This window comes from Balaenoptera borealis, assembly GCF_965194805.1.
Source record: "Balaenoptera borealis genome assembly, chromosome: 9".
NCBI classification, from domain to species: Eukaryota; Metazoa; Chordata; class Mammalia; order Artiodactyla; family Balaenopteridae; genus Balaenoptera; species Balaenoptera borealis.
This window is the reverse complement of record NC_138873.1, coordinates 42,901,433-42,926,641: the sequence shown is the minus strand read 5'-3', so window position 1 is coordinate 42,926,641 and position 25,209 is coordinate 42,901,433. Positions and strand designations below refer to the sequence as shown.

The window sequence follows — 25,209 nt, the reverse complement described above, 5'->3', positions numbered from 1 at the left end:
TAATGCAGTTCTAATCTCAGAGCCCCATTCTTAATCTCTCGACCTTCATCTGCTGCAACAGGGGCGGCCTCACACCCAAGACCTGAAAAGTTCTCACTGGAAACTGGAGGTGTATGAGGGGATTTTTGAAAATGAGAGTCATTAACAAAATATTTGAAATGTTGCTAATGTTAGGAACAAACTCATTTCATTTGCCAAAGTTTCAGGTAAAGGATGAAGCTCTTGAACGTAGAACTTCAGGAAGCAAATTTGGGGGTAAATAAGTTTTCTGAGATCATATACAACAGTCCTGAGTTAATAGTCTTCTTTTGCTACCATTTTGTTTTACAAACAAATTCATAAAGAAAAAAATTATTTTCACTGGGAAAAACTGAATTAATCAAGCTAATTAAGTGAAGCTGTTACAAGCTGAGTCTAGTATACAAATCCATCTGAGAAAGTAGTATCATATGAGTGTGAAGGATAAAGGACTTACAGGACAGTGAGAAGTGCTGTAGAAAATCAGAAAGTGATCTTTAGTCTTAACTACCTTGCTGCTGCTAAAGAGACAGAGAGAGACAGAGAGACAGAGACAGAGAGGTAAAAAACAAAACAAAACAAAACATCATAGCAGGAACTTTTAACCACAGAAATATTTTTTCTAAGTGCCATTTTCAAAACCGCCTTTCCTATTATTGAACATTATAGCCACCTTTTAACTCTTTATTATAGCATTGCAACTTAACTTTATAGACTCTCTGGATCCTTTTCCTGTTTTCCTTTCTTCCAGCTTCCAATTAATTTTTGTCTTTTTTTTTTTTTTTACCAGTTTTTAGTTCTTTTACAGTATGAGCATACAAAATAAAATAGGAAAATCAAATTGATCCTTTTTTCCCAATGGATGCAAGATGTAGTCAAGACTGGGACAACAGCTGTCAACTACAATGGGAGTTGCCAGGCCATAAGTGCATTGTATTGTTTTAATCTATCTGTACCTCTGTTTCTCCACTGAGACTATTAAGTCCTTGATGGTAAGGACCATATGTTTTCATTTCTCTTTCCCCAGCACATAGTTCAAAGTTTGATACAGAGAAGACATAGAAGAAAACTATTGGTTGAATGAAGCAGTGAATGAATGAATGAAACAACAGAAATGGCAACACTCATACTGTTACCTCCCTCTCCCCCACTAACTACTCAAATAATTCTAGAATAACTACTCAAGAAGGCCCAGAAGGTGTAGTTTTTTTTTTTAAAAACATATGTAAATTCTCGGGGAAGTTGTATACACCAATATTTTCTTTTTTTCACCACAAAACTCTATGAGTTGTCGAGCAGTAGTTTAGGAACAGAATACTATATATCCATCCCTATTTGGTTTTGTTTTTAAATTAGTGGAGCAAGAATGAAATGTTATACTATTTCTTTCTATCCAAGGATAATCTAATCTTGCAAAGACAGTTACCAAAGTCAATAACAATTCCTACTCAGAAGACAAATAGTGTCTGAATTGGATTAAGGTGAAACAGAAGTGCCTGATGCAGCTGTGTCAGTGAGGCACTCGGTGTTTATGGCTTCATTACAACCTTAAGTGGAATATCTCTATTTCTTCCGTGATTAATGAAGTCACAAACAACCAACTCTTTGTTGAGTGATACTGGAGAGTTTTTTGCTTTTAACTTGTATTTTAATTCGTGATTAACTCTCTCTCACATCAGGTACTCAGATGGGGACAATTAGCTTTAGGGACAATTAGCTGAGTGTTCCTCTGTGTTAGCCACAGAGTCAAGAAAAAAGATAAGGAGAATCAATAAGACCAAGACAGGGTAGAAGAGAACATTCACCTTCCATCAAGATCCTTGGCCGACTCATCAAGCTGCCTGTCACGGCTCCGCTCCCGTCTCTGCGCATCATTCATGTGTAAGTGCTTCTGCTCTGGCTGCTAAGTGACTTGGCTGTTGTGTTGTTTAGTTTTCAGGACTTTATCTCCTGTCTTTCTTCACCATCCTCCTCGGCCTGGTGCTCTACTCCTCCACCTCCACATACATAGCCCAGGACCCCCGGGTTTACAAGCAGTTCCGCAATCCTTCGGGACCCGTCGTGGACTTACCAGCCACAGCTCAGGTGGAGCCTTCAGTCACCTATACCAGCCTGGGCCAGGAGACTGAAGACGAGCCCCACGTTCGTGTGGCCTAGGACGACACCCTCCCAGCCCACTGAGGACGCCTCCGCGGCCGTGTGTCCGCCCGTCATCTCATGTTTTGTACATAGAGAAAGGTATTTATTAGGTGCGGTTTACACAGGTGGACTGCAAGGTAGCGAATCTGAAAGCCTGTAAAAGGCGTAAGCTAAACATCCCTGGAGACACAGGCTCTGATCCACCTGACCTGGGGAGATGCCTAGCTAGTGTGTATCCGGGTCACAACCCCCCTGCATTAATTACTGTGAAAATGTTTGAATCAAAAGCAAGTATTATTGTTTGTATTATTACGGTTACTGTTACTACACCGACTTTCAGGAGGAGGTTTTGTACTCCTGATGGGAACTCTCACCAGACCCACTCACATGTAGTTAACATCAATCCCACTTTTTTATGGCAAGCCACTTTTTAAGAATCACACTTTATTTTTGTGCACAGTCTCTGAGTGCTGCATGCCACAGGAGCTCCACCCTACGACGCTTCCTTATCCTAGGGACCTGGGGGCTCACAGTTTCCTCTGTTACCTGTTGGATTGCCTGCTCAATATGTATTTTGTGCTGTGACCCTTGTGGGGAGTGGCAACTGACCATATAATTCTCTATTCTAGGAATAGATATAAAACAAACATTTTAGCCTTTTTATATTTCAATCTCTGATTACTCCAGGCCATTGCCTTTCTGTTGTGCCACATAATTCTGCTAATCAAGTCCCTGTAATAACAGGATAAGGAAAGTTCCGTTTCTGTGGCTTATGGGAAACCCCAGAAATAATATTATTTGTGCTTAGGGCAATACATTTTTTTTCATCTTTCTGCTCCTCCCTATGTTCCCTCTTCAAAAAATATATTTGGTTTTCCTTTTCCCCCCTAGATTTCTTTAGTGATAATATGGAAATCAATCAAGGCATTGGAAAAAGCCATGGTCCTCTGCCCTCTTGTGTGACATCCTTTTTGAAATACACCAGCATGGGAAATTACCTTTACTGTGGAGTGTCATTGGTTGTTTGGCCTCCCAACAAAGTCAGGGTGCTGATGTGGAACAGTCTCTGACGATAGTTTGATTGATCTGGCCATTTTGTAGTGGTAAAAATGCCACCAATGAAAAAGTCTGGCATTGTGGTCATATTTGGCATCCATTCAATAGCAGAATATATCACACAACATTCTTATGGATACAGAGAATATTACAGGGTCCTGATAAGGCTTTGAGGGGTATGTCACTGGTCTAATTTTGTTGCCCTTAAAATAGCCCTTTCTTCAAACACAGAAAATCAAGAAACACCACAAACCTCTATGATTTACAATAGATTCTACATGTCAGTACGTGCAATAGTCTTTACCTTTGGCTGGCCTCAATACGATTCAAAAAGATCCTCGATAGAGTTACAGGGTTTGTAAAGGGAAAATAAATGTTTTGGGCAATTCAAATCAATACATCTTAAGCAAGCAAAGCAAAACATCAGTGGGGTCTCTGTAAGGTAGAGAACAGATTGCAGCTTAGTCAGGATTTCCACAGTAGCCTGAACAAGGCCTAAATACAGCTGACAGAAGCATCCCATGCTGTCCGCCAGCACCCATGTGACACTTCTGCCTGCCCTCTACCCCAGGACAGGTAGTCCTGCCCTTGGAGTTGGAGCAGACAAACTATCTTTTCTGACATGCAGATTTTATGTTCATCTCTGTTCAACCCCCTTAGAAACATGTTTTATTTTCAGTGAAAAAAAATCACCATTAGAGCTATATCAAGTTAAAAGAACTTTGCCAATGTTTGCTCTCTGCTACCTTTTAAACCAATTAAATACCTTTCTCTGAATATTTTGTCCATTCAGATCTGAAGACCTTTAAAGACTGTGGTTTTATTTTTGTGTTTACATTCCTTTGGTTTGCATAATTTGCTTGATTTATTGCATTTTTAGTATTTATTTTAAGCCAAATGTTTTAGTCTTTTTTATTCATTTTTATGACACTAATTTGTAGACGCTTAGTAAAGTCTTATGAGAAATAAGTGGATGAAAGTATTTCCAAGTCGACTCAGTGGACTGGGAATTTTTTTCAAATTTAAATTTCAAAAGGGTTTGCAAATCAGTGGACGGCTACAAGTTGCCATCTGAATTATTTTCTAGGATATTTTAATTGACTCCACTGTATGGAAACCAAGTGTGAATGTTAAGGTGAATTCACTGTATACCCTTTACCATCCAATGTCCTTGTACACAAGATTTTCATGTCACTGGGGTAGCTCACTGTGTTGGTTCTTCTCCATTTAGAAAGGCTGATAACGTACTGAATTGTCTGAGATCAGGAGTTCCAGATTGACCCTTCGGGGAAAAAAGAAAATACCAAGAAACAAACTCTTTTTCCGTGTTAAAAACATCGATCCTTTGGGAGTGGGGTGGGAAATGGGGGTAGGACATCATAAACTCTAGCTGTTTGAGTTTCTGAAATTTCATAACCTCAGTAGACACCAGCAAAAATTTCAGCTTTTCAATCCACCACCAACCACTCTCTCCTCCACAAATGAGACTTTAGCAATTTGTCTAGAATTTGGTTGGGTAAGCAAACCTTAGCTCTCCTAAGTGGCGGTCCTCACTCAATGACAACTTGCACTGGGGATACTGCTCGCCTTGGTCACACTTTCCCACAGCTCCGAGCTCTGAAATACACAACCAGGTAGAACAAGCAATGGAAAAATTTGCACCACTGTGTCCCATGAAAATGTTTCAATGTTTAGTTTAGGTATTGCTAACTTGTGCTATTAACCTTTTGACAAGCGTGTAGTATTGTTTGTTTTGGGTTTGTTTTTGATTTGTAACCATTTAGTAGTCCCCAGCTAGCTACCAGTACAGATTTTACCCCATGGGTAGGATTCTACTGTCAAGCCACGTAACAAAGCACACTAATCCAGACACTGCAAATGGAAAATATGAACCAAAAAGGAAATTGACACCGATAAGTTGAACAAACTCTCCATTTTTGATATTTGCATGCTCCCCTATGGACTGGCTGTGGCAATGTAATGCCTGTATAATGTTTTCAAATAAAAATAAATGCTTTATGAAAGCACAGAGTTCTTGGTTTTCTTGAGTGTTTGTCTGCACTATGACAACCAGGGAAGCAGCTCCCGTGGGATGCTAGAAATAGCAACGAAAGTAGATAGCAGGGTACATGTCAAAATAAAAACCAGAAAGAAAATATTTCCAAATTAGGAAGGGCACAGTTGGTCTCAGAGCTGTAGCTTCGAAAAGCCAAATTAAAGCCACATTTGTAATTTGCAAAATTAATTATTTATCTAGGTACTTAAGGAGGCTCTGGGGCTACAACCTCCAAGCCCACATTTAAAACACATGTAGGACAATTATAAATTTACCCCCAAGAAACAATTTCTCATAAAGAAGAAAGATTTGTGTAAGCTGCCCTCAGCACAATGCCAGACACAAAGAAAGAGCATTAACATTTGTAAAGCAGGACTGTTTGCGTTTCTGCTCCAAACTGACACAGCATCTTGTCATGGTCACTTCTCCACTAACTGCAGTCACCCAGTAATTTTAAGTACTGAGAAACGATTGTATATAAATTTACATGTTCTTGTCATTTATGTTCATAATCAGACCTCAAAAATTAAATGAGCTGAAAAGACTGTGTGTCCGAGTTATATATTTAAAATCTTAAAAGAAAAACATTCATTTTTCAAGGAAAAAAAGGAGCAGTGGCACACAGCCTTTGTACAGGGCTCTTAAGTAGAGATCCGTTGTGATCTGCTTTTATAAGTAGAACAGTACCACACTTCACATAAATAATTTGTTTAAACAGCGTGACTCAGTTTAAAAAAAGTTTTTTCCTTGAGAAATGTAACTCTTTCTCTAAAGTATTATTTATTTTTATTTAGTAAACTCTTTGATCAAAGATGAAATACAGTTGAACTTCAACTCAGTCTGTGTCTAAATGTCCAACAATTCTAAATTATTGGGGTCCACATAGTATACCTAATAAACATATATGTCATGTTTAGTCTGTCTTCCCAGTGAATTATCATTTTCTTAAGAGAAAGAATTGGGTTTCCTAAATGCTTGGAAGTTTTTGCAAAAGGAAGCTAAGGCAGTACTTGAATGTTTTTTGTGATTATTAGCATGAAGAAAAAGAGAAACAAGTAAAATTCAGCAAGTGAGCTGTAAGTACTGTATTGTCTTGATGTTCCATAGGAAAACAAATAATATCTGCAGTGATAGGGACTGAAATCAAATCCAGCTGATCTATTTTCAGGCCCCACGAAACACCTTGCTCATGCAAGGCTCTCATACATCTTTTTTTAATGGAATCTAACTTCTAAATCAGAAATACAAAGTACAAGGCTAAGATATTCTATTACAAAGTGTTCCCCCTTTTCCTTCTACAACTAAGTACTTTTTTCTGTAAAATTCCTGTTCTTGGAAAGAAAGGCATCACGAGGTCCAATTAAACCACCCTTGAATTTTTTAACAAACCCTTAAAATGTTAGGCTATTCCTTCAGGTTGACCCCAGGATAAAAAACAACAAAGTGAAGTTCTCTTTTCACTTGCAAATAGTGTTTTTGAATGCATAACATTGCTTCTTAATTATGTACACTGATCTTTCTTTTTTCTTTCTTCTCTTCCTTTTTTCTTTGATTTTTTTTGCTTTTTTCTTTTTCTTTTTTCTTTCTGTGAACATAAACAGAGAATATTCATTCTGGGCCACCTACTCGGTCTCTGTCCTTTATTCTCTATGTGTTCAAAAATGTTTAATTCAAAAAAAATTATAATACAGCTGGAAAGCCCCACACCTACCAGATGGCCTTTCATTAGTGCCTGAAAGGACAAGGCATTGTGTGTCACTTTTTAGACAGCCAGGCAAGTCGCCTCCAAACGACACTGCAACCTGATTAACAGGGAAAACTAATGATCAGAGGGAGGAGGTCCCTGGGAATAGACTAAAATTAGGGGCTTCCATCTGGATAGACAAAGGCCTGGTGTAATATGACTAAATCTATAAAAGCATGAAAACGAGCTTGTTCACCAGGCCTCAGCGTTAGAGCTGGGAACCATCCCATAATGCTTGGAGGATAACTTCAGGATGGATAAAGATAAATATTACTTTTTACACAACGGGGAGTAATCTTCCTGAACTCATTACCCCATAGTGATGGCACTGGCTGAGAATATGTTATGTCAGGCAGTAAATAGGCTGTGTAATTCATTATCCAATCCGTCAAGCAGGCACTCAGTAATTAGGCCTGGACAACAGGTCCGTAGACCCAGTCTGTTGCAGGCGAAGCTGGCTGTGTGGTCACACTGGCTTTAAGAGGCATAACACCAGTACATCCCCGACCCTGGGAACTTGGCAGCACTGTGGATAGCTATGTCTTTGGGCCACTAGATGTCGCTGTCTGAGGTTAAAACATCAGGATGACCACCTGCCCGCAGTGGTGAAGCTGTTATTGGATTCTCCACTCCTGGGGGGGCAGCCCCGGTCTAGGTTCTCATCTTACTGTTCAGGCTTCCTCCTCCCAAACGTCTGTGGTCAGGGGTGGTGAAGTGAGAGACGTTCCAGTGGTAACATCTCGAACATCTTCACCACTGTGTCATTGCTAAATGTGTAGAAAAGTAAAAGAGCAAGAGAGAAACGTGAGGCTAAAGGAAGCGGCGTTGCTGGAATTATTCAGAAGTAAATTACACTCGAGGCAACACACCCATCCACTTCAAGAAATGCTGAGTGACAGATACATGTGTGCATGCACGAATTCCTCATGGGAGGAAGAAGTAGATCCCCAGGTGCTGAAGAGCACACGCTTCATGGCGGTGGGTCGAAAGCCTTCTGCACCTGACATTTCCCCCAACAGTGTCCACAAATGCTGTTTCTGGGATTTGGGGCTAAAAGGTTGAAACATGGGGTGATACCTACTTTTGTGCAATGTTGGGTCTTATTCCTGCCTTTCTTGCCCTTGTCTTTGTAGGTGAGGAGAATTACTTCCACAGTACCTGAAGAGGTTTGATAAATTTTAAGTAGTAGTAATAATTGCAGTTTCACAGATGGTTGGCCACTTGCCAATTTCACAGTAAACTAGAAAAGCAATTAAGAAAATCTGCTTGTTCTTAAAATGACTACTTTTCTAAATGAAATTATTAAAGAGGGAGGAAATGGGCTAATCACTGGAATAATCAAAACAGTCTCATTGAATGGACTTGAGGACACGGGAAGGGGGAAGGGTAAGCTGGGACAAAGTGAGAGTGTGGCATGGACATATATACGCTACCAAATGTAAAATAGCTAGCTAGTGGGAAGCAGCCGCATAACACAGGGAGATCAGCTCGGTGCTTTGTGTCCACCTAGAGGGGTGGGATAGGGAGGGTGGGAGGGAGCCGAAAGAGGGAGGAGATATGGGGATATGTGTATATGTATAGCTGATTCACTTTGTTATAAAGCAGAAACTAACACACCATTGTAAAGCAATTATACTCCAATAAAGATGTTTAAAAAAAAAAAACAGTCTCATTATGGGACTCCCTGTGAGCTTTTGTTTGAATTCTCTAATACAGTTTTGGGCATTAAATAGGATTTTAAAAGCTAAATAGGTCACTCATGCATAAATGGTTGAGTGAATCACATAACTGCTTCATGGGCCCCATGATTCTGCCTATCAGGCTGCATTTTAATTAAAAGGAAAATTGTCAGGGATAGAGGACAACTTAATGTGAGGAGTTTGGTGTCGTAGTTGAAGACTGAGATTTCACTTGACATTCAGTTTTCAATTCATAATTATGACCTCCAAACAACTGTGAAGTTCATCTTCATTTCAGTCACAAGCTTAGACACAGAATTTGAGAGCTAGCGGGAACACTGGCGATCAATCCGTTCAAAATCTCAAGTCATGTCATGGCATCTAAGGGTGGAGATGGTTCAGTTGAAGAAAAGATCTTTAGCCTGGAGAAGCTACAGCCTTGTTCATCACTGGCAAAATTTGGTAGATAACAATATAGTGTGTGGTACTTCTGTTAAAGAGGCTGCTCTGTGATTCCCGGAAACCAGTGTCAGAGAGCTAATGCAGATCCTTCCCGTTAAGGGGCCGGGCAGCTTGTTAGGCAGCTTGGATAAATGACCCTTAGGAGTATCCCTATTTCCAACCAACTCCGGAAGTGGAATCCCAAAGAGAAAAGAAAAGAAAAGCACCCAGTACATGCCCAAGCTAGACTGCCTTTGCCCTTTGGATTGAATCCATCCAGCTGAATACACAGATGGGAAGTTCTCCCTCTGCTACTCCTACTCAACACACAAGTGGAAGAGGGGTCCTTGGGACTGGCTTTGCCTGTGATACTCCCAAAACCAGACGAACTACTTCGAGCTGCAATGGTCTATCTGCAACTGCTGTGCCAGAGTCGAGAGCTCACTGCTTCCATGGGGGGATTTCAAACTCCCAGACACCCACTAGCCCTCACTCCTATATTCTCCAATGACCTATGGCAGGTCAGTATCACTAGTGAGGCCACCACCCTTGGGAAACAAGTTACCTGCCATTGAATGAAGACCCGGCTGCACTCAGAGGTGAAGAAGCTTCTATTTTCCTCCTTATTGGCACAACAGAAACCACTCAGTCCAGTGGGCCCTGGAATGCAAGGATGGGGGGAAATAAAGGTCATTGAAAAAGACATCATGATAACTGAAGCTTTCAATTTTTTTAAGCAAAATTTGCCCCTGTCTACCCAGAGGCACCAGAGTCTCTTCAGAGCCCTCAGGGCTCTATGGGGCCACCACCTTCTACTCCTGGGTTAAAGGGGTGAAAACACCCTTTTACTATTTCTCCTGTGGTTGGTTGAATGGATTGCTTCTATTCATAATACAGTCTCCTTTCCTTGATTCTTGACGTTGTAAAGGAATAGACTTTTATGTACTAATGCAATTTTGATTATTTACATTTTCACGATAAAGTAGAATGTCTTCTTTAGGGTATAACGTAGTTCGCATCTGTTTCTAATGTGATTGTACCAGCATCCGAGTTTTGGCATCACACTACTTCTGTCTACTCCTCCTGAAGTGACTGACGCAGCTTCACGGCAGCATCCACGTCTGCTGCCATCTTCTTAGCTTGGTCTTTCTACTTCATTAATTCATTCTTGCTCACTGCTTCTTTGAGCATTTCAGGAAAATGGTTTTCTTTACTTTAGAACTCAACTGTATTTACTCTTTTGTCTTTAAAATCATTTAAGAAGAGGACAAAACTCTACAGAGCATGAATGATTGTATCTCAGATACTGGGTCTAGGCTGTATGCACATTTGCTTTAAAAATTCGAATAGAATTAGATTTTTTAACATCGCACTGCATGTTCATTAAATGAAAATAGTCTAGGTTCTAAATTACAATGATTTAAAAATTACATCATATTTTTAATTTAAAATTATTATTTTTCTAATGTCCTTACCTGTCAACACCATACTTCAAGATCCCCACATTAGCAAAACACTGTGAAATGTTTTACTGCTGGTGGAGTTGGTTCATGCCATCCATCCTACAGAATGAACTTATTTTCTTCCATTTCTCTTTCTTTTGCATTTTCACTTCCAACATTTAAAAAAAATTTTTTTACGCTATTCTTTTATTCATCCAAGGAAACCTTCCTGAGAGGAAGTTGTGACCAAGAAGATAATGTGGAGATAATAATATAGAGCAAATAATTCAGTGTTATCCTGATGACAAAGAACTAAAAGTTTTTTTTTTCTTATACACTTTATCCTTAGAAGAACAGAGTAATAAGTAAAAGTATTAATATTGGAGTTGAAAATCTAAAAAATAAGGCAATAAATGTAGGACCCCCAAAATCAAACTAAGTAAAAGTTTTGGTGAAAGTCAGATATTTTGCTCCAATCCAGGTTCTGCCCTTAACTGGCCCATTTGCAGCAAATGGACAGATGTAAACAGGATTCCTGACAGACTTAGCTCATCTCACATGTCAGCCAATGTAGCAAAAACGGGTGCCAGCAAAACTTTGTGCCAACAAAGAGGCCAAGTCAAGACATGGTAAGATCAACATAATAAAGGCCATATATGACAAACCCACAGCCAACATTGTTCTCAATTGTGAAAAACTGAAACCATTTCCTCTAAGATCAGGAACAAGACAAGGTTGCCCACTCTCACCACTATTATCCAACATAGTTTTGGAAGTTTTAGCTACAGCCATCAGAGAAGAAAAAGAAATAAAAGGAATCCAGATTGGAAAAGAAGAAGTAAAGCTGTCACTGTTTGCAGATGACATGATACTATACATAGAGAATCCTAAAAACGCTACCAGAAAACTATTAGAGCTAATCAGTGAATTTGGTAAAGTAGCAGGATACAAAATTAATTCAGAGAAATCTCTTGCATTCCTATACACCAATGATGAAAAATCTGAAAGAGAAATTAAGGAAACACTCTCATTTACCATTGCAACAAAAAGAATAAAATACCTAGGAATAAACCTACCTAAGGAGACAAAAGACCTGTATGCAGAAAACTAGAGGACACTGATGAAAGAAATTAAAGATGATACAAGCAGATGGAGAGATATACCATGTTCTTAGATTGGAAGAATCAACATTGTGAAAATGACTATACTACCCAAAGCAATCTACAGTTTCAATGCAATCCCTATCAAACTACCGATGGCATTTTTCACAGAACTAGAACAAAAAATTTCACAATGTGTATGGAAACACAAAAGACCCCGAACAGACAAAGCAATCTTGAGAAAGAAAAACGGAGCTGGAGGAATCAGGCTCCCAGACTTCAGACTATACTACAAAGCTATGGTAATCAAGGCAGAATTGTACTGGCACAAAAACAGAAATACAGATCAATGGAACAGGATAGAAAGCCCAGAGATAAACCCATGCACATATGGTCACCTTATTTTTGATAAAGGAGGCGAATATACAATGGAGAAAAGACAGCCTCTTCAATAAGCAGTGCTGGGAAAACTGGGCAGCTACATGTCAAAGAATGAAATTAGAATACTCCCTAATACCATTCACAAAAATAAACTCAAAATGGATTAAAGACCTAAATGTAAGGCCAAACACTATAAAACCCTTAGAGGAAAACATAGGCAGAACACTCTATGACATAAATTACAGCAAGATCCTTTTTGACCCTCCTCCTAGAGAAATGGAAATAAAAACAAAAATAAACAAATGGGACCTAATGAAACTTAAAAGCTTTTGCACAGCAATGGAAACCATAAACAAGACGAAAAGACAACCCTCAGAATGGGAGATAATATTTGCAAATGAAGCAACTGACAAAGGACTAATCTCCAAAATTTACAAGCAGCCCATGCAGCTCAATATCAAAAAAACAAACAACCCAATCCAAAAAATGGGCAGAAGACCTAAATAGACATTTCTCCAAAGAAGATATACAGACAGCCAACAAACACATGAAAGAATGCTTAACATCACTAATCATTAGAGAGAAATGCAAATCAAAACAACAATGAGGTATCACCTCACACCAGTCAGAATGGCCATCATCAAAAAATCTACAAACAATAAATGCTGGAGAGGGTGTGGAGAAAAGGGAACCCTCTTGCACTGTTGGTGGGAATGTATATTGATGCAGCCACTATGGAGAACAGTATGGAGGTTCCTTAAAAAACTAAAAATAGAATTACCATACAACCCAGCAGTCCCACTACTGGGCATATACCCTGAGAAAACCATAATTCAAAACGAGTCATGTACCACAATGTTCATTGCAGCTCTATTTACAGTAGCCAGGACATGGAAGCAACCTAAGTGTCCATCAACAGATGAATGGATAAAGAAGATGTGGCACATATATACAATGGAATATGACTCAGCCATAAAAAGAAACGAAATTGAGTTATTTGTAGTGAGGTGGATGGACCTAGAGTCTGTCATACCAAGTGAAGTAAGTCAGAAAGAGAAAAACAAATACCATATGCTAACAATATATGTGGAATCTAAAAAAAAAAAGAAATGGTTATGAAGAAGCTAGGTGCAGGATAGGAATCAAGATGCAGATGTAGAAAATGGACTTGAGGACACAGGAAGGGGGAAGGGTAAGCTGGGACGAAGTGAGAGAGTGGCATGGACTAATATATACACTACCAAATGTAAAATAGCTAGTGGGAAGCAGCCGCATAGCACAGGGAGATCAGCTCAGTTCTTTGTGACCACATAGAGGGGTGGGATAGGGAGGGTGGGAGGGAGATGCAAGAGGGAGGGGATATGGGGATATATGTATATGTATAGCTGATTCACTTTGTTATAAAGCAGAAACTAACACACCATTGTAAAGCAATTATACTCCAATAAAGATGTTTAAAAAAAAAAAAAAAAAGACACAGTAAGAGAATCCAAATTAACTGAGATGATCTAGGTCTCCTTCTATTAGCCCAGAGTTGCTCCAGATAATGCTCTTATTTGGAATCACCAGAGGGGATTCCAAAACCTACCTCTACATGGAACTTGAGACCACCTTTCAGCCACTTGCTTACAGATTATGTCCTATTATGAACACGAGTTGATGGTTTTCTCCAGGAAAGGAAAATTGAAAATCCTTCCTCCTCTTCTCCTTTGCAGCTCAATCTAGTAGCTATGTCTACTTTTACCTTAACAGGATGTGTTCCTCATTTGAACATCATATTCCAGCTGTCAATCTCCAGCAGAGCTGTGAACTCAGGCCTCCAAGATTTCTCTGAGAAGCCCAAGGGCAGCTAATAATAAGACCAAAGACATCAATTTTGCCCAGCATCCCATGGCACATGTGGTTCAGAACGAGATAAGGCTTGAGAACAAAGCAGGTAGACTACAATCCTCCTTCCTGGATGCAACCAGACCTGTGCTTAGGATATGATTTCAATGAATGCCTTTTTAAGTTAGAGAAATGAAAGCCCCCAAACTGGCCAAACCCAGGTTTTCCATTTGCATCTATAACGGAAACCAGTTGCTCCCTTTATAAAATCAAGCCCTGGTCCTCTGATACTGACAATGGATGGAGATTCTCCCATTACTTGGGGGATAATGTGGAGCTACAGTAATTAGTGCAAGATCTTCAAGGGGAAGATGCAGCTCAGTGAAAAGTGTCAGATCTCAAGGTCTCTCCCTTTAAAGAGACCTTTGCCCATTGCCAATCTTGGAGCATCCTGGCTCAAGATTTTAGGGGAGCCATTGCATTTTCTTTGAATCTATTACAGATTTCTATGTAGCTGAAGCTACAACTGATATAATTTATTCTACTGTGTGCTAGACAATGAGCATTGTAGCGATTGTCTCAATGAGTCCTCAAAACAACCCCATGGGGTGGGTTGTAAAGTGTATCCCAGGTTTTTTCTTTTTTTAATGAGTTAATAGAGGCACGGTTGGGTGATATAAAATCGCCAAGTTTACACAATTAGCAAGTGATGAGGCCAGGATGCAAACCCAGGTGTGCCTGACTCCAAAGACGGAAGATACACTATTGAACAAGATGTCTTATGATATCTCAGAAAACGGTTCAAATTCACCAAACCTTTGAGGAGCTACCTGCAAGAATCCAGTGAAAAGAAGCATGTGGGAGAGGAATGAAGTGACTCTGTATCCAAGTATAGAATGGGTTACATTGTAACGATTAAATCAGCTAGCTTAGGAAACCAACACCAACCACATTCAAGGCTCACCTTTGGGTACGGAAATGCATGACAGGCAGATTCCCCTTGTGTAGTCCCAACAGTAACACTGGTCGGAAGAAAAGAAAAACAAAACAAAAACGGAAGAAATACTAACTTGCTCTGGAGGTAGAAGGATGTAGTCGGTGAAACGTCCTTGACCCCTCCAAAGGCTCCATCTCACCCGCCGAGGCAGCAGGTCCCTCCCACCCCCTCCCCCAGGGAGACACCTTATCTGTACCACCTCCTGCTCCGCCTCTCAGAAGCACTGGCACAGCCTATCGCGGCCTCCTTCCTGAAGCACTTCTTTCCCTTGAGGTTTGTGGACCATGCTCGCCTGGCGTCCCCGCACATCACAGGCCACGCAGGCCACTCCTTCTTGGTGTCCCTTACTGGACCCTCCTCCTCGCGCACAACGCTGAACGTTGGAGCTGCCCACAGCTCTGCCTTCAGTTTGCTTCTCCTTTTCATCTGCACTCACTCGCACTGCTTTAAACACCAGCTTCATGCTGACGACTCCCTTTTGCATCCCCAGCCCAGACCTCTCCCTGCCTGTTCCATGTGTCCACGTGGATGTCCGTTGGGCCTCTTGTAGACTATGAACAACAACATGGGGTCACTTATGTCAAAGGCTCTAAAATGAAGCCAGGAGGCCATTAAGGAAGTGGAAATTACATCCACACTGGATGCAGTAGAAACTTCTGACCTGGCCTTCCTGAGACCACCAGAACTTGTTTTCTTTATTTACCCTTTAGAAATCACAGCTAAGCAACCAGTTGCTGCCAAGTGACTGAATGCCTGCACCAATCGTAGTTCTGTAAAAATAAGCTATGTAATGTCTCTGGAATGTCTTTGTCAGTTGTCTTTATGAACCCGCCGTTTTCTGCTTTCCTCAGAGCACATTTGAGTTGCTACTCAAACCGGTGCCTCCTGCAGCGCAATTCTTAAGATGGTAAAGAAGCTCTTTTTCTCATTTGCAGACTTCTGCATTTCTTGGGCAACACTCTCCAACCTAACTGGTCCAAAACAGAACTTGTGATTCTCCCCAGATCTGTTTCTCCTCCAGTTTTCCCCATCTAACTTAATAGCACCATCATCTACCTGGTCACTAGAGCCAAGCACCCCAGATTCACCTTCGATGTTGTTCTTTTCATCAGCGTTCGCATCCGATCCATCAGGAAATCTTGTCAAATCCCATGGCTCATGCCCTGAACATGACTACTCAACACAGCTGCTTCTGCCGCCCCGGTCCAAGCCTCCTCCCTCTCCATCCTGAGCTGTGGAAACTGCCAGCTAAGTGCTCTCGCATCTCTACTCCCTACAACTCTGCTTAGAGAGATCTTTTTAAAATGTAAATTACATCCTGTTATTTCCCTGTATAAACCCCTCCAGTCTCTCCCAGTAGCTGTTAGAATAATATTCAAATGCCTTACATGGTTCTCAGGACCCACCAGACCTGGATCTTGCCTAGCAGCTTTACAAGTGCATGTGTTTCTACTCTCCCATCACTCACTCACCACACCTGTGTCTCTTTCTCCAACAGACCAAGCCCGTTCTTATCACGAGGCCCTCATGTCCTCTGCGTAGGATATGCTCCCCATCACTGCAGTTCCGGTGCTTCACGTTAAGGTTTCAGCTCATGTGCTGCCTCCCCAAAGGGCTTGCTTTGATCACCCTAACCCCAGTCTCACTCTTTTCCATTACCCTGGTTTAGTTTCTTCATAATACCTCCTGCTATTTAAAATAACATCTTGTTGTGTTTATTACTATATTCTCCACTAGAGTATAAACTCTGTAAGCCTAGAAAGAATATTAGGTACTTGTTTTGTTTGAAGCAACATAAACTGGCTCTGAGCAGATTAAGGAGAAAGAAATTCACTGGGAACGTTCTGACTCTCTGAGGTAGAGTTTTAATAGCATTTATGCTCCTGGTATGACCTTAGACATCTTTGATAAACAAAACCTGGCTCACAATCAGTAGGAAGCATTTTTTTAAAGTCAGAAATACAGCTTTTAAAAATATTCAACCCCTTCACAAATATTAATATATAGGGAAGTGAATGAGTGACTTTGGACTATAGATCCATGGCTATTTATCTAAGTCTGGGCAAAAAGAGAACTATATTTAGGGAAGTGGTAAAAATTCCTGGATGAAAATATGAAGTTAGACAACAGTGATGATGAACACTGTCTCTTAGAGAAATGACTGAGCTAGAACATTCACTCCAAAAAAAGGAAAACCAGAAAATCATTTATCTTGGGCCTGGTGGCAATGGACTTGAACATTTGTTTAATAAAACATGAACTAACCTTTGATGTTGTAGGGGAGGAAAAAGTTTTCCTTGACTCTCTTAGGGTCACTGGCTGGGTCTGAAAGTTAAAATGACAAAGGCATAGTAACAAGAGAAAAGAATACAAGTTTATTTAACATGTTTTACATGACACAGGATCCTTCCTCAAGAAATGAAGAATTGAAGAAGTGGTTAAAACCTGAGTGTTTTCATGCTAGGTTAGATGAAGAGTGGACATCTGTGGAGAAATATGATGAGACAAAGGAGGCATGAGCTATACCAAGTGAAGTAAGCCAGACAGAGAAAGACAAATATCATACAATAGGGCTTATATGTGGAATCTAAAATTATGATACAAATGAACTTATCTACAGAACAGAAATAGACCCACAGACATAGAAAACAAACTTATGGTCACCAAAGGGGGAGGGGGGGGATTGAGAGCTAAATTAGGAGTTTGGGATTAACATATACACACTACTATATGTACAATAGATAACCAACACACTACTATATATAAAATAGATAACCAACAATGACCTACTCTATAGCACAGGGAACTCTACTCAATATTTTGTAATAACCTATAAGGGAAAAGAATCTGAAAAAGAAATATATAGAATATGTATATGTATATATGTATATATACAGCAAAGTGATTCAGTAATACATATACATATGTATATACTGAATCACTTTGCTGTGATTACTGAATCACTTTGCTATATACCTGAAACTAACACAACATTGTAAATCAACTATAAAAATAAATAAATAAATATTTATTTTCAATAAAAAAATAAAATTTAAAGAAAAAAATTTTTTAAATATGTAACCATTGGGGAGAACTAGGTTAAGGGTATGTAGGACTTCTCATCAACTTCTGGTGAATACATAATTATTTAAAAATAAGAAGTAAAAAAAGAAAAGTGTTTGTGACTTAAAAAAAAGAAAGTATGAGCTCATTGTAATAAACTGGGGAAACTTAGTCCTGTTTATTTGGACTCTTCTCTCTCTATCTTAGAGATAAGCATGTTCCTTTTCCCAGGGTGTGAGGAGGACACTTCTCAATGATGGAGAAGCACAAGGGAAGGTCAGACAGACCTTCCTGCTTCCTGACATTTTATCAAACTCTTTCAGCTTAAAATATGCAATATATCAACATGTCGTGTTCTGGGGTAGCATGTTCTAAACCCAGTCAATAACAAACTTGCAACTTATTTTTGAATAAAAGAAATGTAAAAATTAACTGAAATAATTAGGGTTTTTCCTGACCACAATATGAAATGTCCTTATGGAATAGCTCTTTCCAGATTCTCTTGACACTCAGTGCAGTGTACCTTCTGGAAACAATAATGTCTGAAACATGCATGTTCTTTCATGCTAAAAACCAATTATTACAGTCCTGCCATAGGCAGTCTGAGATCTAATAGGCTGGGATTGAATCTTTTCCCTAAGTGACAAAGTCTGGGGAAAAAGCTCAAAGAAAAAAGATTTTCTAGTTATATGAACTGAATTTGATTACCTTTTAGCAGTATTAAGGAAAAGCAGTTGAGAGCTTGACTGCTTGACTTTCATTATGAAATAAATGCACCCTCATATTGAAAAACAAGGTTCTGAAAAAATTCAATAAGAATTCTAAAATGTGAATTTTAAAAAGCATTTTCATTACTTTTGTGTTAGCCCCAGACACTCTGACATCATGCTGGGAGATAATCATCTTCCAGAAAGAAAAGAAAAGTAACAAATCTCATGTGAACCAGGAATGAGTGGAAATAAATAATGGGCAAACATTTCATAATTTCTAATGTCCTTCATAATGTCCCCACATTCTGACTTTAGAGTCTATTAGGAATTTTCAAAATTAGATTATCAAAGTGATGCCTGACTTGCTGTCATCTGACGTATGGGTCTGAACGGTTCAGAAAGAGTGAAATTCACAGAACACACTACACACCTCATGTTAGTCGATAACTCCAGGTTTTTTCTCCCAAAATATTTTTCCAGAGAGCTTCACAAGTAGCAAAGTTGGCTGATGTGAGTTTTGATTCCTCTCCCTTCTTCAAGCTACCCCTGACAGTTTCTAGGGAACAGGAAAATGCAGGCAGTCAGCAGTCGAGAGCTGGCTATAATTTCCATATCCTCTTCTGCCTCTTGAGAGAATAATTTAAGGAACACTTGATATTGCATATTAAGACATCAGATATTGCAACTTCCTCTGAAAAAAAAAAAGAATGTGGGTGCAAATTACAGTCAATCTCATTTTTCAGGAGTTAGTTTCAAGATAAAAAACATATATATGACCCAGGCATGGAGGAGAAGGAGATCCAGGTATCATCATCGTGCTTAAAAGTCAAAAAGAGATTGGGCTCATGAACAATGTGAAACAAAATAATAGTGGCAGGTTGGAATTAAATTCTAAAATGCCTGAGATACCAAATGAATCTCTTCCCATGCATAAACACGGAAAACCTCTAAAAGAAACAACCACAGAAATAAGAGCTAATGAGAAATTTTCAAGGCTGTAAATAAAAGGAATGAGTGTCTTTAGAAAATAGGGGCATAACGAGTTTTCCTTTCTATTTTGCAGTGCGGGGAGTTGAGCATGAAAAGCCTCTGTTGGGCATGAAGACAGGATGAGCTACGCTGCTCCCGGGCTTTGCTTCACTGGCTCTTCCAGGAGGTGAGGACTGCGGGGAGAGGCAGCGCAGCCTCTGGGAGCTGCCATTGAACCCAAACAGCCAACACCAGCCCCAGTCAGCTCGGAGGTCAGCTTAGGCCCCAACAGACACCACCTGGCATTTACGTGGAAGCCTAGGTCTGGGGGATGGAATGGTGCTGTAGTGGGTTAAATGGTGGTCCATCCAAAAGATACATCTGCCCAGAACCTGCGAAGGTGACCTGATTTGGAAAAAAGGTCTCTGCAGATGCAATTAAAGATCTTGAGAGGAAATCATCTCGGATTACCTGGGGAGGCCCTTAATTCAATGACAAATGTCCTTATAAGAGTCAGAAGAGAAGACAGAGAGACACACAAAGGAGAAGACCATGGGAAAAGGGAGCCATTGATTGGAGTTATGCAGCCACAGCCATACTTATAAATATGGTAGGAAAATTCCCAGAAGTTCAGGCCTAAGTTCACATATGGGAGGACTGCTCTTCCAGCTTCACAAATTACAGCCAATATCTGGATGTTATAATTTGTAGGGGCGGAAAAATATCTTTTTGCTCTACACTTCTAAGTTCTCTACAGGGACCCCTATTACAAGAAACAGATTAAAAAGAGAAAAACAGACAGATTCATTTAATGTAAGTTTTACATGGCACGGGAGATGTTGTAAGGAAATGAAGACCCCAATAGAATGGTTCAACCTGAGTGTTTCTATGCTGGGTTTGCTGAAGAGTGAAGGGCAGCTCTCACAGGAAGCTTTTATGACTCGCTTCAGGAGAAGATCAGAAGGACCTTCCTGCACCTGCCGTTTCTCAAATTCCTCCAACTTGAAATATTCAATACGCCAAGGTGCTGTATTTTGGGGGTAGCATGTCTTGAATGCCATCAGATTCTTAGGATGCTGTTCTCCAGGCCAGGATTTTCCACTCGATTAGTAAGCTCAGGCTGACTGTAATCTTCTGGAGGATGAGTTTCAGCCCCCTAGAGGTGTTCAAAGACCACTGTCAATGTGGGACCCTGATTTTGATTATTTGTTTTGCCTTTATCAACTCTATAGATGTGGGCTTCTCAAGTTAAATCTGTAGTAGAAGGTATCTCGTTTTTTACAGTCCATAAATTAAAAAACCTATTGGCTAACCAAATGTTCTATTTCCAATGTTTCCTGCCCTATTACAAGGTTAGGTTTCTCTGGCCTGTGTGTTATGGGTAGGTATGGCAGGCATGGGTCATTTGGCACTAACTCCTGGATCATGGCTGACCTCTGCATCACTTTCTGGAGACACTGTTCCAGACTAAAGTAACCTTTTCTTTAGCTTTTAGTTCCATGAGAAGGAATCAGTTGTGGGCTATATCATCAAGAGTCTTTATTACAACCTGACTACCTTAAGCAATAAAGGAATTATTGGAAAAAATATTGGGCAACTCAGAAGCCCAATAAGAAGGCTGGAGAACTAGGCTCACAAAACAGGTAAACCCAAGGTAAAGACTTCGTCAGATAGGAACTACTGCTGTCACGGCTGAATACCTCTAGGGCCACTTGACTCAACTGCCACTGGACACTGTCACCAGTTGTAGACAATGCTGCTAAACCACCACCACAACTACTGAGAAACAAATCTCACAGTCTCTTCATCTGTGTACCACTTAAGTGTTAAAGTTTGAATGTACACTTGGCCAAGTCATGTGCAAGAAAAAGTTGGGGGTCCCCCAGCTCATGGTTTCTCCAGTGGTTCCCATCATCACCAAGATGCTTCCAATGAGGGACTTCCCCACGCTAGAAATGCTCAACAGCCAAAAATCATGACAACTGGGCTAATCTTCATGGGTTCTATGGAGAACCTGGGCATTTCTGTCTGACTAGCACTGAAACCATGATGGCACTTATATTGAGACTCCAGATGAGAAGAAATAGATTAATCCTCTTAGCTAAAAAGCCCTGTGATCTGGTTCTCCTCCCTTTAGCTTATGTTTAATACCACTTTGGGAACAGTAGGTCACACCACCAGACCTTCCCACTTACATATTCAGAGCTCAGCAGTCTCTTAGGTGTAGGTGATGGGACTTCCTCATCACCAACTAGACTAGCCCCAAATGATACTTCCCTACTTTTCTCATGTCACAGACACACAGACAATGATAACATTTGCAAGGCACACTGAGGTAAATAGAGGAGGTTGTTAAAGTACAGGCATTCAACCTGGGGATGTGCCCAGGTGCCCCAGCTGAGACCACCTTAAAGACTGTGCATACCAACCTCTTAATCCACCATAGACCCTCTAAAATCCACCCCTGGATTAGGCCAGCCCAGTAAAGACCTGAGCACTGGAACAACACTTTTTTACTGAACTGACCATTTGGGCAATGCCATTAGGCTGCATTGGAGGTTGTTAATAAGACACAGTCCATAGTGATTCATTGCTGTGTAGACTGACGGATGGCTGTGGTTCATCATACCACACACATCCTCTCAAGTACAACCCACAGGAGAACTTTCCTCTGATCTCAGTATCAAGAAAAGCTGTGTGCTCTTGAGCACCTGTTTTTGTTTGATGTCCCTGTCAGGATATGGTGAATCTTGTAATGGATCAAATTCTCTGCTAAACTGGCTCCGGGAGGGTTAGAATAAAATTTGAAGCCTGTATATAATGTGTTTATAGGACTCCAAGTCACATGTCGTCCGAACTCACCTCACACATGGCTCCATCTCACTTTCCCACCCTTATGTTCCCAGACAGATTTCCATTTATTTCACCCTGTTATATTGTATGTAGCTTTGTAATCCACTTTAGACCATTTTAGGAACAGAGTGGGAATGGAAGGAAGAGAGAGAGACAAGAAAGGAAGGAAGGAAAGTAGGAAGGCAGGCAGACTGACTTAAAATTCTAGACCAGTTTATATCACGTTTATTTGTTCAGCTAAGTCACACCTACAAGATGTGAACTATAACTTACTCAGTTTTATACACTCAAACTTATGGCTCCCAATAAATAAGTAAGTTATTGTGGCTAAAACTATTATCACAACAACGTGACTGTACCTAACGCTACTGAATTGTGCACTTAAAAATGGGTAAAATGATAAATTTTATGTTGTGAATATTATGTATATTTTTCCACAATAAAAAATTTGTAAAGCTATCCTTTAAGATAAAAAAAAACAATTCTGTAGCTCTACAAAGGCTTAAGCTTCTTATAAGAAGGAACTGTCCTGTTTACCTTAGTGATATACCTTTCACCGCACCAGAGCCTAGGACAACAAAATGCAAATATCTGGTGATTGATATATGGTCCTTGAATTGAATTGCCTGAAGATATAAGTAGACTTTACATGTAGGGAGTTGGCTATGAGTGTGAGTTGGGACTCCCAAAGCTTCTGGGTGTGAGTAGGTATCCCCCCATCATTTGTGGTCACTGAAATTCCTACCATTCCTTTGGGTTAAGTCCATATGGAAAGGCAGATATCTTCTGCTAAAAGAGGAATACTTTTTGGAATACATATTTTTTTAATATCTTTATTGGAGTATAATTGCTGTGTTAGTTTCTGCTGTATAACAAAATGAATCAGCTATACATATACATATATCCCCATATCCCCTTCCTCTTGAGCCTCCCTCCCACCCTCCTTATCCCACCCCTCTAGGTGGTCATAAAGCACGGAGCTGATCTCCCTGTGCTATGCGGCTGCTTCCCACTAGCTATCTGTTTTACATTTGGTAGTGTATATATGTCCATGCCACTCTCTCACTTCGTCCCAGCTTACCCTTCCCCCTCCCCGTGTCCTCAAGTCCATTCTCTACGTCTGCATCTTTATTCCTGTCCCGCCCTTAGGTTCTTCAGAACCATTTTTTTTTTAAATTTACTTATTTATTTATTTATTTTTGGCTGTGTTGGGTCCTCGTCTCTGTGCGAGGACTTCCTCCAGTTGTGGTGAGCGGGGTCCACTCTTCATTGCGGTGCACGGGCCTCTCACTATCGCGGCCTCCCTTGTTGCGGAGCACAGGCTCCAGACGCGCAGGCTCAGTAATTGTGGCTCACGGGCCCAGTTGCTCCGCGGCATGTGGGATCTTCCCAGACCAGGGCTCGAACCCGTGTCCCCTGCATTGGCAGGCAGACTCTCAACCACTGCACCACCAGGGAAGCCCCAGAACCATTTTTTTTTTAGATGGAATACATAATTTTTTAAGCTATCTAGCTAAGAGTATGGCTCCGGGGAAGGAAGCTGCAAAACAGGTGAGTTTGGGTTGAGCTGAAGTTAAGAGAAATGGAGATAGTATGTCAAACAGGCTACATTCCAGAGCATAGCAAGCCTGTGAAGTCCGATGAGAGGGAGAATCCATACACTGTAGTAGAAAGCTGTGAGGCATGGTAAGGGAAATAACTGTGTGACTCTGGTGGAAAGGGACCCTCCAAAAGATAGGAGAGGGGGTGCAGAAATTCTGGAAGGTTTTTATCATAAATATAAAGACAGAGCTGCTTTCTGGCCAAAGTAGCCTAGAATCACACTTTACACTAGATTGTAGGATTCAGAGCAAGAAGGTATCTCAAGCATCATTTAATCCCACACCTTTCTCTTATAACTGTGAAAGTAGAGATATACCGAGGGCAGTCGGTGGCATAACCAAGAGAAAATCCAAACCCACAAACCAGTGCCACTTCCACTGTAGCCTTCCACTGTTCATAGTAGGCGGTTTTGATTTACTATTTTCTGCCTGATTATTTGATTCTAGCAGCTGGGACACTAATGATTTCTCTGAGTCATGGATTGCTTAATGGTTGTAAACTTTATGATGATGGGGGGGGGGAATTCGCATTGCAAATGACAGCAGGTGAAAATCCTACACTGACTCGGGAATACAGTGTTAATCTTTCCCCGATGAAGATGGATGATTTGTTTACATCTTAGAAAATAATTGGCAGCCCTTGCGGCCATTTTGCCAAGAAAAATCTCCTTCCAACACTATTTCCACTTGGGCATTCATCATTCCAACCCCACAGGCTAAAAATATAAAGGCATCGTGGGAGGGAGGAGAAGGGAAAGGGGGCAAGCATATGCCTCGCTGTGTATGCAACCGTCTCATTAGAGCAACACCGTCTTGCCGCGTCAAAAAGTGGTTTAAGCCATTTTGCCAAACAACTCCTTCTCCCGGCTACAGTGACCACCTTCCCTCTCATTGATCCTCTTCTGTGCTTTCTCCTTTTCTGCCCCCTGAAGGCACGCTATACTTTTTATAACCATCCGGTTCATTATCACTAGGCAGTGTTGTCTCTTCTCCCTTTTCTTTCTGTTTCCATGTTTGGGAAACACCTTAAATGTTTACCAGTGAATCATATACACTCTGTGTGCTTGATTCACCGTCTTTACAGAATCTGAAAACCACATCCCAGGTAATCAGAAACATGGTTGCATTGGTGA

At 40.5% G+C, this 25,209-nt stretch overlaps 1 protein-coding gene and 1 long non-coding RNA gene across 6 annotated transcripts in view; one reads left to right on the top strand and one right to left on the bottom strand.

The window, feature by feature from the left end:
* The window catches only part of SLC35F1 (solute carrier family 35 member F1), a 410,805-nt gene extending 405,563 nt beyond the window's left edge, over positions 1-5,242 (top strand). For all 3 annotated transcript variants that reach the window (XM_082406220.1, XM_082406221.1, XM_082406219.1), the window contains one exon: positions 1,951-5,242. In XM_082406220.1, the coding sequence (XP_082262346.1) occupies positions 1,951-2,175 (225 nt within the window). In that variant the 3' untranslated portion in view covers positions 2,176-5,242. The remainder of the gene's footprint in view (positions 1-1,950) is intronic.
* LOC309635280 lies at positions 4,286-15,035 on the bottom strand. 3 transcript variants are annotated; one of them, XR_014248705.1, is made up of 6 exons: positions 14,848-14,911; positions 13,645-13,905; positions 9,699-9,793; positions 8,095-8,171; positions 7,682-7,780; positions 4,286-7,071 (listed from the first exon to the last, which is right to left on the bottom strand). It is a non-coding gene; the product is annotated as an uncharacterized lncRNA (long non-coding RNA). The 3 variants fall into 3 exon arrangements; XR_014248704.1 differs by lacking the exons at positions 8,095-8,171; positions 13,645-13,905; positions 14,848-14,911 and adding an exon at positions 14,954-15,035; XR_014248706.1 differs by lacking the exons at positions 8,095-8,171; positions 13,645-13,905; positions 14,848-14,911 and adding an exon at positions 10,609-13,622.
* Between the last annotated feature and the right edge of the window lie 10,174 nt (positions 15,036-25,209).